The sequence below is a fragment of the Apis cerana genome, linkage group LG6 (genome assembly GCF_029169275.1).
Source record: "Apis cerana isolate GH-2021 linkage group LG6, AcerK_1.0, whole genome shotgun sequence".
NCBI lineage: Eukaryota > Metazoa > Arthropoda > Insecta > Hymenoptera > Apidae > Apis > Apis cerana.
This window is the reverse complement of record NC_083857.1, coordinates 9,090,295-9,100,842: the sequence shown is the minus strand read 5'-3', so window position 1 is coordinate 9,100,842 and position 10,548 is coordinate 9,090,295. Positions and strand designations below refer to the sequence as shown.

At 21.2% G+C, this 10,548-nt stretch overlaps 3 protein-coding genes across 7 annotated transcripts; 1 reads left to right on the top strand and 2 right to left on the bottom strand.

Moving 5' to 3' along the window:
* Window positions 1-31: 31 nt before the first annotated feature.
* On the top strand, window positions 32-3,634 carry LOC107993739 (ankyrin repeat and LEM domain-containing protein 2). Of its 2 annotated transcripts, XM_017050335.3 has the most exons (11): window positions 32-575; window positions 664-995; window positions 1,098-1,155; window positions 1,312-1,406; window positions 1,605-1,757; window positions 1,815-2,041; window positions 2,133-2,280; window positions 2,351-2,483; window positions 2,569-2,674; window positions 2,751-2,879; window positions 3,403-3,634. In XM_017050335.3, the coding sequence occupies exons 1-11, from the start codon at window positions 440-442 to the stop codon at window positions 3,449-3,451; spliced, it is 1,566 nt and encodes a 521-aa protein (XP_016905824.1). In that variant the 5' UTR covers window positions 32-439; the 3' UTR covers window positions 3,452-3,634. The 2 variants fall into 2 exon arrangements, with proteins under 2 accessions (XP_016905824.1, XP_061932275.1); XM_062076291.1 differs by having other exon boundaries at window positions 33-575; window positions 1,098-1,406.
* On the bottom strand, window positions 2,714-6,880 carry LOC107993738 (clathrin light chain). Of its 4 annotated transcripts, none has more exons than XM_017050331.3 (7): window positions 6,758-6,880; window positions 6,086-6,238; window positions 5,659-5,745; window positions 5,485-5,574; window positions 5,241-5,352; window positions 5,041-5,052; window positions 2,714-4,167 (listed from the first exon to the last, which is right to left on the bottom strand). In XM_017050331.3, the coding sequence occupies exons 2-7, from the start codon at window positions 6,231-6,233 to the stop codon at window positions 3,987-3,989; spliced, it is 630 nt and encodes a 209-aa protein (XP_016905820.1). In that variant the 5' UTR covers window positions 6,234-6,238; window positions 6,758-6,880; the 3' UTR covers window positions 2,714-3,986. The 4 variants fall into 4 exon arrangements, with proteins under 4 accessions (XP_016905820.1, XP_016905819.1, XP_061932281.1 ...); XM_017050330.3 differs by having other exon boundaries at window positions 6,705-6,861; XM_062076297.1 differs by lacking the exon at window positions 5,041-5,052.
* An 897-nt stretch (window positions 6,881-7,777) lies between these two features.
* Window positions 7,778-10,322, bottom strand: LOC107993795 (cyclin-A2). Its single transcript, XM_017050414.3, has 6 exons — window positions 9,959-10,322; window positions 9,337-9,807; window positions 9,037-9,260; window positions 8,740-8,944; window positions 8,429-8,676; window positions 7,778-8,353 (listed from the first exon to the last, which is right to left on the bottom strand). Exons 1-6 carry the CDS (start codon window positions 10,118-10,120, stop codon window positions 8,272-8,274), a joined length of 1,392 nt encoding a protein of 463 aa, XP_016905903.1. The 5' UTR covers window positions 10,121-10,322; the 3' UTR covers window positions 7,778-8,271.
* Between the last annotated feature and the right edge of the window lie 226 nt (window positions 10,323-10,548).

The window sequence follows — 10,548 nt, the reverse complement described above, 5'->3', positions numbered from 1 at the left end:
TATTTTACGTTTAAATTAATTGGTCAACGACCTAAAATCTGTCTAGGATTGGTTAACTTTATAAATGACAGTTGATTATGAATTGGTATGCTTTTTTAAGTATTTTGTATTGTATATAAAAAAAAAATTATAAATTATTAATTTCATATATAATATTCATAATGTAAATGCCTTTTACATTATGTTCAATTGTTTACTAATCTGAAAATTAAATTTAGCTTTGAATAATTTATCATACAAGTTTTCTATTTTCTTGTAAATTTATATTTTGTAGTTAATTTAAAAAAAACAAAAAATTATATACAGAATTATTAAGATTAAGTTAGACAAATTAAATTCAATAGCTTGATACATTTTGACACTTTCATATGTGATACATAACCAATAAATAATTATATGATTTAAAAATAATTAAAAAAAAAACCAAAGAAAAGAAATAATGGATGAAACAGAACAAATATCAGAAACATTACATATGATTCATGGAAATTCTAATACATTAAATGAAACAATTTTTCATGCTGTATATATACCTGAAGAAAATGTTAATTTTTCAATGGAAAATAATATTAAAGGTAAATATATAAAAATAAATAATTTTTTTGTAGTTTAACTTTTTAATTTATTATTTAAATATAATATATAATTTTTATTTAAATGTAGACCATATTCGAGTGTATCAAGATAAAGCAGAAGCATTAAAAGTAATTAAGGAATTTAAGACTGGTCGTTTAAAATCATTTAAAATACAATCAGAAGCTGAAGAATATGCAAAAACTGGTTTTGAAAAAGCAAATAATATAAATAGTACCTCAATAAATACAACAATATCTATAATAGAAGAAAAATCAAATAATTTTAAAGCTCCAAGATCTCAAGATCTTGTATGTTTTAGAAAGTTAATTAAAGATGGAGATCTATATGCTGTAAAAAATACAGTATGGGGAAATCCACGATATTTAATTGGTAGTGGAGATACACCTGCAATTCTGCAAGTAAATCATAACTTATAGTCATGTTTAGTTTTATGTTTTAGAAATATATAAATTGTTTAATATACAGATTATTTAAAAATTTCATTTATTTATTTATTATAGGAAGGATGTCGCTATAATGCATTACATATTGCAGTTAGAGCAGATAGACCTGATATGTGTGAGTTAATATTAAACACTGTTGGAAATACAGATTTTATAAAGTTACTTTATGGTGATGAATGCAAGAGTTATGTAGATCGTGCACAGATTATATTAGATTTATATTTAAATACACCTGATAAAGGATTGAATGAAACTCCATTACATTTTGCAGTTAAATTTGGTTTAAAAAATGTAGTTCGAGTTCTTGTTTCATATCCATGTTGTATAAAAACATTACCAAATAAATATAAACAACTACCAATAGATGTACGTAATAAAATATTTTATATTTTTCTATAAAGAATATTATTATACATTTTGTTTGATATGTTGTTTAATATATATATATACAAATATGAATTTATTATTTTTTATTTATAATTTATTTTTTCTTTATATTCTCTACATTTATATGTATATTTTATGTAAAACATTAATTTAATTATATCTTTATTGATATTATAGATAATTTGTAGTAGAACATGTCAAGAAGATGAAGAATTGAAAAAAGAAATACGTTTGCTATTGGAAGATCAATATTATGTACCTGTATTAAGATCAGATGATAATTCATTACAACCAATGATTGGGGAACCTTTTTCTCCTACTAGTCCTTTGGTATGTTAAAATATTTCAATTTACATATTGCATATTTTATGAATAATATTTTTATAGAGTTTAAATACGGATCCAATTAGTCCACGTTTAGAGGTACGCGCATTTGCTGGACCAATGACAAAATCTAGAGCATTAGAATTCAGAAAAAAGTGGAAAACACCTCCACGTCTTTGTATGACTCCAATTAAAAAAACTGATGATGAATCTAATGCTATAGATAGTCCTACTAATAATTTAGCTTTGAGATTACAAGATGCAGAAAAGGGTCTTGAACGAGTTGGAAGGTATCATAAATTTTGACTTAAAATTATATTATAAATTATATAAAATATTAATTAATAAATTTAAAAAAGAAAATTATATTTCAATTTTTAGAGACTTAGCAGAAGAATATCAAGTATCATGGAAGGAATATTGGCCATTTTTGAATGATTTCGCAGATTTTCGTACTAAAGAAGGTTTAATAAAACTTGAAAAATATTTAGAACATAAATTTCAAGATCAATTATTTCATTATAATCAGGTATAAAAAATATTAATTTAATTTTTAAATTAATTTAAAATTGTTGCATTTCTTATACAATTTTTCACAGACATCAAATAATGTAATTAATTCAAACAAAAATTTAAAAACAAAATTACAAATTGATGAAATAGACTATTTGTGTAATAAATTACAATCATGGTCATTACTTACATCAAATAATCAAGATCAAAATAATGTAGGTAAGTTTTGAATATTTCAAAATAAATAAAATTTATATAAATATATGTGGTAGAAAATATTTAAAGTAATTTTTTTTTCTTTTAGATGAATTAGAATTTTTTACACCACCATCATCACCACAATTAACAATAGATAGTTCTGATGATGAAATGCAAAATGCAGAAGAAGGTTTTGGAACATTTCTTGAAGGGTAAAAATATTATATATATATTAAAATTATACATTATAATTACTATACATAATATGCTTTATTTATTATTTTATAGGCCAGTACCAACAAAATTGGATTATGCTGTTTATAATGCAGTATCAACATTACTTAACCCCATTACATATCCAAATATTTATCGCTGGCAACATGACATGCAACTTGCTATGAAACGTGATTTACATAGGTATCAATCTCTTTTGTATTTATAAGAAACGATTAATATTATCTTTTTTACAATAATATAATATAAATTATTTTTTTTTATTCTGATTATATATTTATTAATTTTGTATTTAAGAATCATACTAACATAATTTTTTTTTAAATTTAATTATATATATCATTTTTTTCATTCTTTACATTATTCTTATTAGAATAATGAAAATTCATTTATATTATATTAAAATAAAAAGATTTAATAATAAATTTGGAATTTTAAGTATTTATAATCAAACTAATCCAAGTTCTTTACTGACTTTAACAATAAAAAAGAGTTTCACATATTTAATAACTTTAATATTTTTATAAACATATTATCAATTATAAATTTTCAAGTCATAAAATTATCAATTTTTTTTAAATTTTTAATCATTGCTGTTTTCTCTACTTATAAATTAAAAAAAAAAAAGAACTCGGATTATTTTCTCAAATACAAAAATAGTCTATTAATTAATACATATTAAAATTTAATTTGTTTTTATTTTCAGAACAAATAATGCAAGAACAATTAGAAGAAAATTGATCATGAATTTCTAGATGATATAAAATTTCAAGATGTTGAACAATGTATAAAACTAAAACTATAAGAATTTTATATATTACGCACAATAAGTTACTTGTTAAATAGTATTAATATACTTCAAAACTTATTAACTGTACTAAAAACAATATATTTTCATAAAATTTTATATATAATTAAAATAATTTATGGAAATTTTATATATTATTTTATGAATTACCACTTACATTTAAATATATATACGTAAGGGTAAAATTATTATTTTTCTATTATATCAGCATTAATAATTATGTTACATATTTTATTTTTTAAATTTAATATTTATACGTATAATTGCTATTAATAATCTTTATTCACAATAATATTACATTCTCACTTAACAGATCTTTTATGATCTTATTTTTTTTTAAATGATATTATTGTAACCTGCATACACTTTTTCATTTGATAGTTATGTGTGTGTGTGTGTGTATATATATATATATATATATATGTATATATATATATACACACATATGTATATTTTTTTTTTATACCAAGTTGTTAATTTAATCAAAGACTGACTGGAGCTGGTGGAGTTTGTTTCAACTGCAAAATAATTGAACGCATTCGGGAAACATCTTTTGAAGTGCGGGAAGATTTGGGATTAAAATCGCAAAGTTTAGCAATACGTTCCCATTCAGTTCCTGGTTCCACTTCATCAGCTTCTGCTACAAATTGTTTTTCTGCATTCCTAGAGATAAATCCATTATGTTATATAAGCTATAACGTATAAAAATAAGTGCGACGATACTCAAACATTAAATGCACTAATAACATTGCAGTATATGTATTGAATAATTTTATTTCCATTTCATATATATAACATATGTAGCAATGCAATGTTAAAAATTTCTTTAAGCAATTTTTATTTTAATACTATAATGACTTATTATAAATGACTTTAACATTTGATACATATATATATACATTTACTATTTCTTTTTATATTATTTTATAAAATAGGATTTATGTTATTTCATAGTTTAAATAATAAAAAATAAAGATATTTTACTATTTATTTTTATATAATTTGAAAATAATTAAAAAAATAAAATGTTAATATTGTCCATATAATAAAATATCAAAATCTAATTATATTATATTGAATGTCATGTAATTAGATAGAAATTAAAAATTCTAATAAAAATAAATAACTTATATGTTTATATTTATTTAAATATTTTAATATTAGTGACAAAATAGTTAAAAATTTAATTATTGTAATGTTTATGTCATAAATATAATGATATAAACTTGTAATAAAATATTATGATAGTTTAATACATATTCTTTTAATTATTTTTAATAGAAATAAATGAAAATATTCTAATGGAAATAAATACATGGCTTTTGTATAATATGATTAGAAACATTTAAATTTCAAGTATAATTGCATCAAGCACAAAATATACAAATTGTTATATAAAAAAGCGATTGTTACTAACATATGAAAATATTTAATATTTCTAATATTCTGCAAATTGCCTTATAAGCTGCCTAAGCAAGGTATATTATACAGCAATGCAATGCAATTATACATGCAAAGAAATATAGTGTAACTTACTTGGCTGATTCCCTAAGAAGCAGAATGAAAATAATATAATTGTATGTAGTACATATTTTAAATAAAATATTTATAATTTTATACAGAATAAAATTCTTTTAATTGCATCTACAAATATGCGATTAAAAGTTATACTTTCAAAAAACATTAAAAATGTTATATAAAATAAAACTGAATAATGTAGCAATTTTAAATATTACCTGTTTGTAGTTTTTGTTTTACTAATTGCTTCTGCATGATGTTTATACCATTCTTCCAATTCTTTTCTTGCAGCTTCTCTCCATTCTTCTTTTTTCTTTTCTTCTTCTGCATCTAAGTGTATTGTGTAAAATAATGTCATGTAAATATTTTGAAATATATATCAATTTATAATTTTACTATTATATATGTAAATTAAAATTTTTTATGTATCTTTATATCAAATATATTATAAAGATCTTTTACCTTTTTCTTCTAATCTAGCTTTTTGTTCTTCTCTCCATTTTCGTATTTTCTCGGGTTCTTCTTTTACTGGGAGAGGCTTGGATACAGTTTCTAAAAATAGTTTTTTTTAAATCTATATATAATGTTTCATAACAAGGTAGATAATTTAAAAAAAGATAATATAATATGATTTACCTATCATTGAAGATGCTTGTGTTTCAGGAAGTTGTCCAATAGCATCTATTATCTCAAAACTGCCTTCAGCATCACCACCTGGACCAACTTAAATTTGCAAAATTTCATATTACTTACTAAAATTTAATTATATTTAAATTATAAAATTTTTAAATAAAAATATATGATATATAACAATATCATGTATAAAAATACATGATGTAATCTTAATTTATGATTTATACATATTATTATATGAGAATAAAACATTATTTATTAAAAATTTTGATATTCATAATATTATTAGTAATATAAACAAAATTTTTGAAACCAAGCAACATAAAAAATTATAAAATAATAACTATTATATTTATATAAACTGAATATTATAATTTTATATAAATATTAAAAAATATATGATTATTTTTTATAATATAATTATAATTACCATCTGTATTAGGTGCTATCGCAGGAGCAGACATAGAAACTGATGGAATTTCATTCTCTAATCCTGCCAATTGATCCTGTTCTCTTGCTACAAATTCTGCAACTGGATCTACTTCTTCATTGACAAAGTTATCACCAAATGCATCCATGATATCTAATAAAATTATCAATATAAATTGATAAAGTTTTAAACAAATTAATATTTTTATGTATAAAATATTATAAATATAATAAAATATATAATAAAGAAAAACAAATTATATTATTCCGAAAATTCTGTAAATTAAATTATAATTGGTTTATTCAATTTCACGAAAAAGATAAATATATTACAATACAATTTTCTTTTATATTCAAACTGTGATATTAATATTTTTCAAATATTCATTTTTATTTTAATATTATATACTTATAAATGAATTATATTGAAAATTATAAATGAATTTATTTATCAATCAAATAATATAAATAATAATAACCTAAAAATATGTATCTATTTAAATATAATTAGATTATATATAAGATATTAAAAATATTTAGATGTAGAATATGTAAAATAAAATACAAACGTTTATTTAATAATAACAAATGTCACAAAAATATTGAATTAAATTTTATACCTCAATAATATATGAAATGTACAATTTTTATCTTAGGAAACACCCACAACTACCTTTTCGTTAGATTTCTATATAATATCAACTGCAAATTGTCAACGTCAATACTAGTTTAGATTACGCACACATGCGCACAATTAAATATAATGGAAAAGCAAAAGAAATCAGTATTACCAACTTTTTATATATATTATAAAAAATATGTTCAATAATATTTTAGTATTTTAGTATTTCAATGTATTAAAAAATATATTATACAAAATTAATAACGTATATTATTTTATTCTTAATATTAATAATAGTCTTTTACATTTTATGTTTTATATCGTAACAGAAAATATATTTTATAAATATTCTATTATGAAATATTTATTTTAAAATTGTTAAAAAGTATTTTAAAATTAATTAATGTTATTGAATTATTATTGACTTCAGTTACAAATTTAAGGCATATTTTAAATATTTATTTTATTAATTTCCCATAATAATTTGAATTTATCATGTTTTTTTAAAAACATTATAAAATTATTATATATGTATTTTATTTTATTATATAATATAAATAATATAATTCAAAAATTCGATATTGCAATCGCAAAAAAACAACATTAAAAACAAAGTTATATGTATATATATTTTTTAATATAAACATTATAGATATGTATAGTGTATCAAACACTAATATTTTTATTTCAATATATTCTGCTCAGAGATCATGTCTAAAATTTTGTATTCTTTTTAAAAACATTAAAAAATATTTAAAAAATATTTAAAAATATTTATATGAAAAATCAAATATTGAAATTAAATGTTCTATATAATTAATTTTAAAATAAAAATTTAATATTTAAATATAAAATCTAAATATTCGTAAAAAAAAATTTTTTTTAAATAGCATGATCTATGAAATGTATATACAAATACTATTTTTTATAAATAAGTAAATAAAAAATTATTTTTAATTAAATCATTTATAAAAATTGTCAATTTTATATGTATAAAAAATATGTAAATAAATAGCTATGCAAGAATTGTAAAATAGATAAATGTTGTAATTATTTTAATACATAGAAATATTTCCATCATAATGATGTATATTTTTAATACAATGTCAATAATAAATACAGTTATTATTCTTACACTTTCTATTATTTTATGACAGATCACTGGCAACAAAATTTAGGCATCATATATATAGAGCAAGTGTTCTGTTAACAATCATCTAAAAAATGCATATAAAAATACAATTCCTAAATAACATAATTTAGAGCTTCATTCGTTAATATAATGATGGAGCTCTAAAAACAGTTATTAAAATTTATCTACAACCTATAATAAGTATAGGTGGTAGTGGAATATGAAAAATAAAGCCAATATGTTTGCTTAAGCTAAACATAGTGACTATATATGCAAATAGAAATTACTCGTACATTTCATTTGTGAAACAATAGCTCAGTCTTGCCCTAATCCCCTCCTTGTCTTACAAAACATGGGATTTATAGTGGGAGGTTCGTTATCTCCAAACATAAATTTTTAGATATTTTTATTTTTGCGCAATGCCTGTTGAATACTAGGCATGCTCCTCTTCATCTTCAGAAGTCAATGTTACATTATCAATACGTCGTGGTAATAATAATGCTACATGTCCATATCTAAATAAGAATATATTTGAGACTCAATAAAATATAAAAAAAAAAATAAATTTAAACATTAATATTTGAACTTACTTGCTGCTTTTATATTTTTCTTGTATAGCTTGTTGTCGAATATTTAATGCATTATAGAAAGTTTTATTTAAACACAAAATACATTCTTTGAGATCCTTTAAACTATATCCTGTTGATAATTCTAACTCATGTGGCCACATTTCTTCTAATAATGTATGTCGTGCAAGTGCTATTGCAGATGCAGCTAAATGACTAGGTAAGAATTGAAGATATGGATCTCCCTCAAGCATTGATAGTTCACAGAGATACTATAAATTTTTTTATGAAAATTAATATATTATTTTATTTAAAAAAAAATATTATATACTTACCATTGCTAAAAATTTAATTTTTTCAGAAAGATTATTACTAATACAGAATTCCATAAGAAAGGTAAGTGGTGTTGGAACAGTTAGATCAAAAGATAGAACCCTTAATATTAAATGTTCCATACGTAATACATGTTTTTTTGGATATGTATCATCTGTGATATATACAAATTCACCTACTTCAGGTGGATAAATTTCTTCATATTTTCTAAATGATTAAAATTTCAATCAGTGGCTTTACTATTTTATTATAATAACTTTGTAATAATAATTAATTAAATATATATTAAAAAAACTTACGCAGCAATAAACATAGCTGCTGTGCCTACAAGTTGTAATTTTGATTTTACAACACTCATGTATGATAGAAAGCGATCTATATATGAAACAGCTAAATAAAGTGTTTCGGTTTGTAATCTATATTCTTCAGCAACTTCTACAAGCCAATCCACTAATATTGACCTCATTGAATATGTTATATCAGATTGTTTCTTCATATATCCTGGTTTTGGTCTATGATGTGTCTAAAATAAAATATTTTTTTAAAGCTATATTAATATTGATTATTTTAACTTAAAAAAATTTTAAATAAATACATACTTCTGCAACACGTAAATAATTATATATATCAGCTCTATATTCATCTACATCAAAAAAATTCATTCTCATTTCTTTAATAGATTTTCTTCTTTTTTGATGATTTTTCTTTGAGGAAGACAAATAAGAAATAGATTTTTCTAAAGACATTGGACTGCCTTGTGAAAAAGTTATTTCATTTTCCTTCTTTTGATTTATATCTTGAATGGCATTATAAAATGTTGGTAAATTTGAGACATTTATAGGATTTACTTCTAACCTTGGCTTTTCTCTTTCAAATGTAATATTTTCCTTTTCTCTCATTTCTTTTTTATCTTTTGTATCTCTAAGGGCAACAGAAGTTTCTTCTTCTAACTTATCTTCATAGATTTTAAATATAACTTCTTCCTTTTTTTCTTCATAAATTTTGAAAGCTTCAAAATGTGTGGGTATAACTGCTTTTGTTTTTTGGTATTTTTCATCCTTGTATATTTCCTACAAGAAACAAAATAAATTAATTAATCATTAAAAAAATATATAAATTTAAAAATTATTTTTTATGCTTATTTATTATATATAATAAAAATAACATTAAATTTTTTAGTCTACCGAAACGCGGGAGAAAAAATAAAAAATCTATACATACTGATTTTGTATTACGATTACAATTATTATGAAGAACACCTAGAACTGCACGTTTCGTTGGTTGCAATGTTTGATTTTGAAGGGGCACATTAATATTTTCTTTGCCGCGACGAACATCGGAAATACGATTTTCTTGATCCTCATGTACTCGAATCGTGGCCATTATTTAGTTAAAAATTTTCTGCCAGTTTTTTATATATAAACGAATTCTTCTTTTTTTTCAAATTATTATTAATTTTTAATCACTATGCATGCCTTTTCCTTATTACAACGAAATATATTTACCACCCATACATGGCAGACAAATTTCGAAGCTCCAAGCAACTCAACAAACTTCAGTTGCCGTTTGATTTCAAACAAACGTAACTTTAACAGCTGGCGATACGTTAAAAGCGTTGCTCAAATAGACCAATGAGAAAAGAATATGTTTTATACATCGGAAATAGACCAATCAAATAGGTAATATATTAACTCACTTTTTTAAAATTATCCTTAAATATAGGTGCATATACAATAAAAAATATTATTTGTTTAAAAATTATATATTTTTTAAACATAAAAATTTGTTATTTTTTCAATAAAACTAGAAAT

Excerpts from the sequence above, each read along its gene's own strand:
- LOC107993795 (XM_017050414.3), bottom strand. The coding sequence starts at position 10,120 with ATGGCCACGATTCGAGTACATGAGGATCAAGAAAATCGTATTTCCGAT. Across the intron at positions 8,945-9,036 it reads GCAGCTATGTTTATTGCTGC|AAAATATGAAGAAATTTATC; the intron begins GTAAGTTTTTTT and ends TTAATCATTTAG. Across the intron at positions 8,354-8,428 it reads GAAAAATATAAAAGCAGCAA|ATATGGACATGTAGCATTAT; the intron begins GTAAGTTCAAAT and ends ATTCTTATTTAG.
- LOC107993738 (XM_017050331.3), bottom strand. The coding sequence starts at position 6,233 with ATGGATGCATTTGGTGATAACTTTGTCAATGAAGAAGTAGATCCAGTT. Across the intron at positions 5,746-6,085 it reads GATAGCACCTAATACAGATG|TTGGTCCAGGTGGTGATGCT; the intron begins GTAATTATAATT and ends TGCAAATTTAAG. Across the intron at positions 5,353-5,484 it reads AGCTAGATTAGAAGAAAAAG|ATGCAGAAGAAGAAAAGAAA; the intron begins GTAAAAGATCTT and ends CAATACACTTAG.
- LOC107993739 (XM_062076291.1), top strand. The coding sequence starts at position 440 with ATGGATGAAACAGAACAAATATCAGAAACATTACATATGATTCATGGA. Across the intron at positions 996-1,097 it reads ATACACCTGCAATTCTGCAA|GAAGGATGTCGCTATAATGC; the intron begins GTAAATCATAAC and ends TATTTATTATAG. Across the intron at positions 1,758-1,814 it reads TTTCTCCTACTAGTCCTTTG|AGTTTAAATACGGATCCAAT; the intron begins GTATGTTAAAAT and ends ATATTTTTATAG.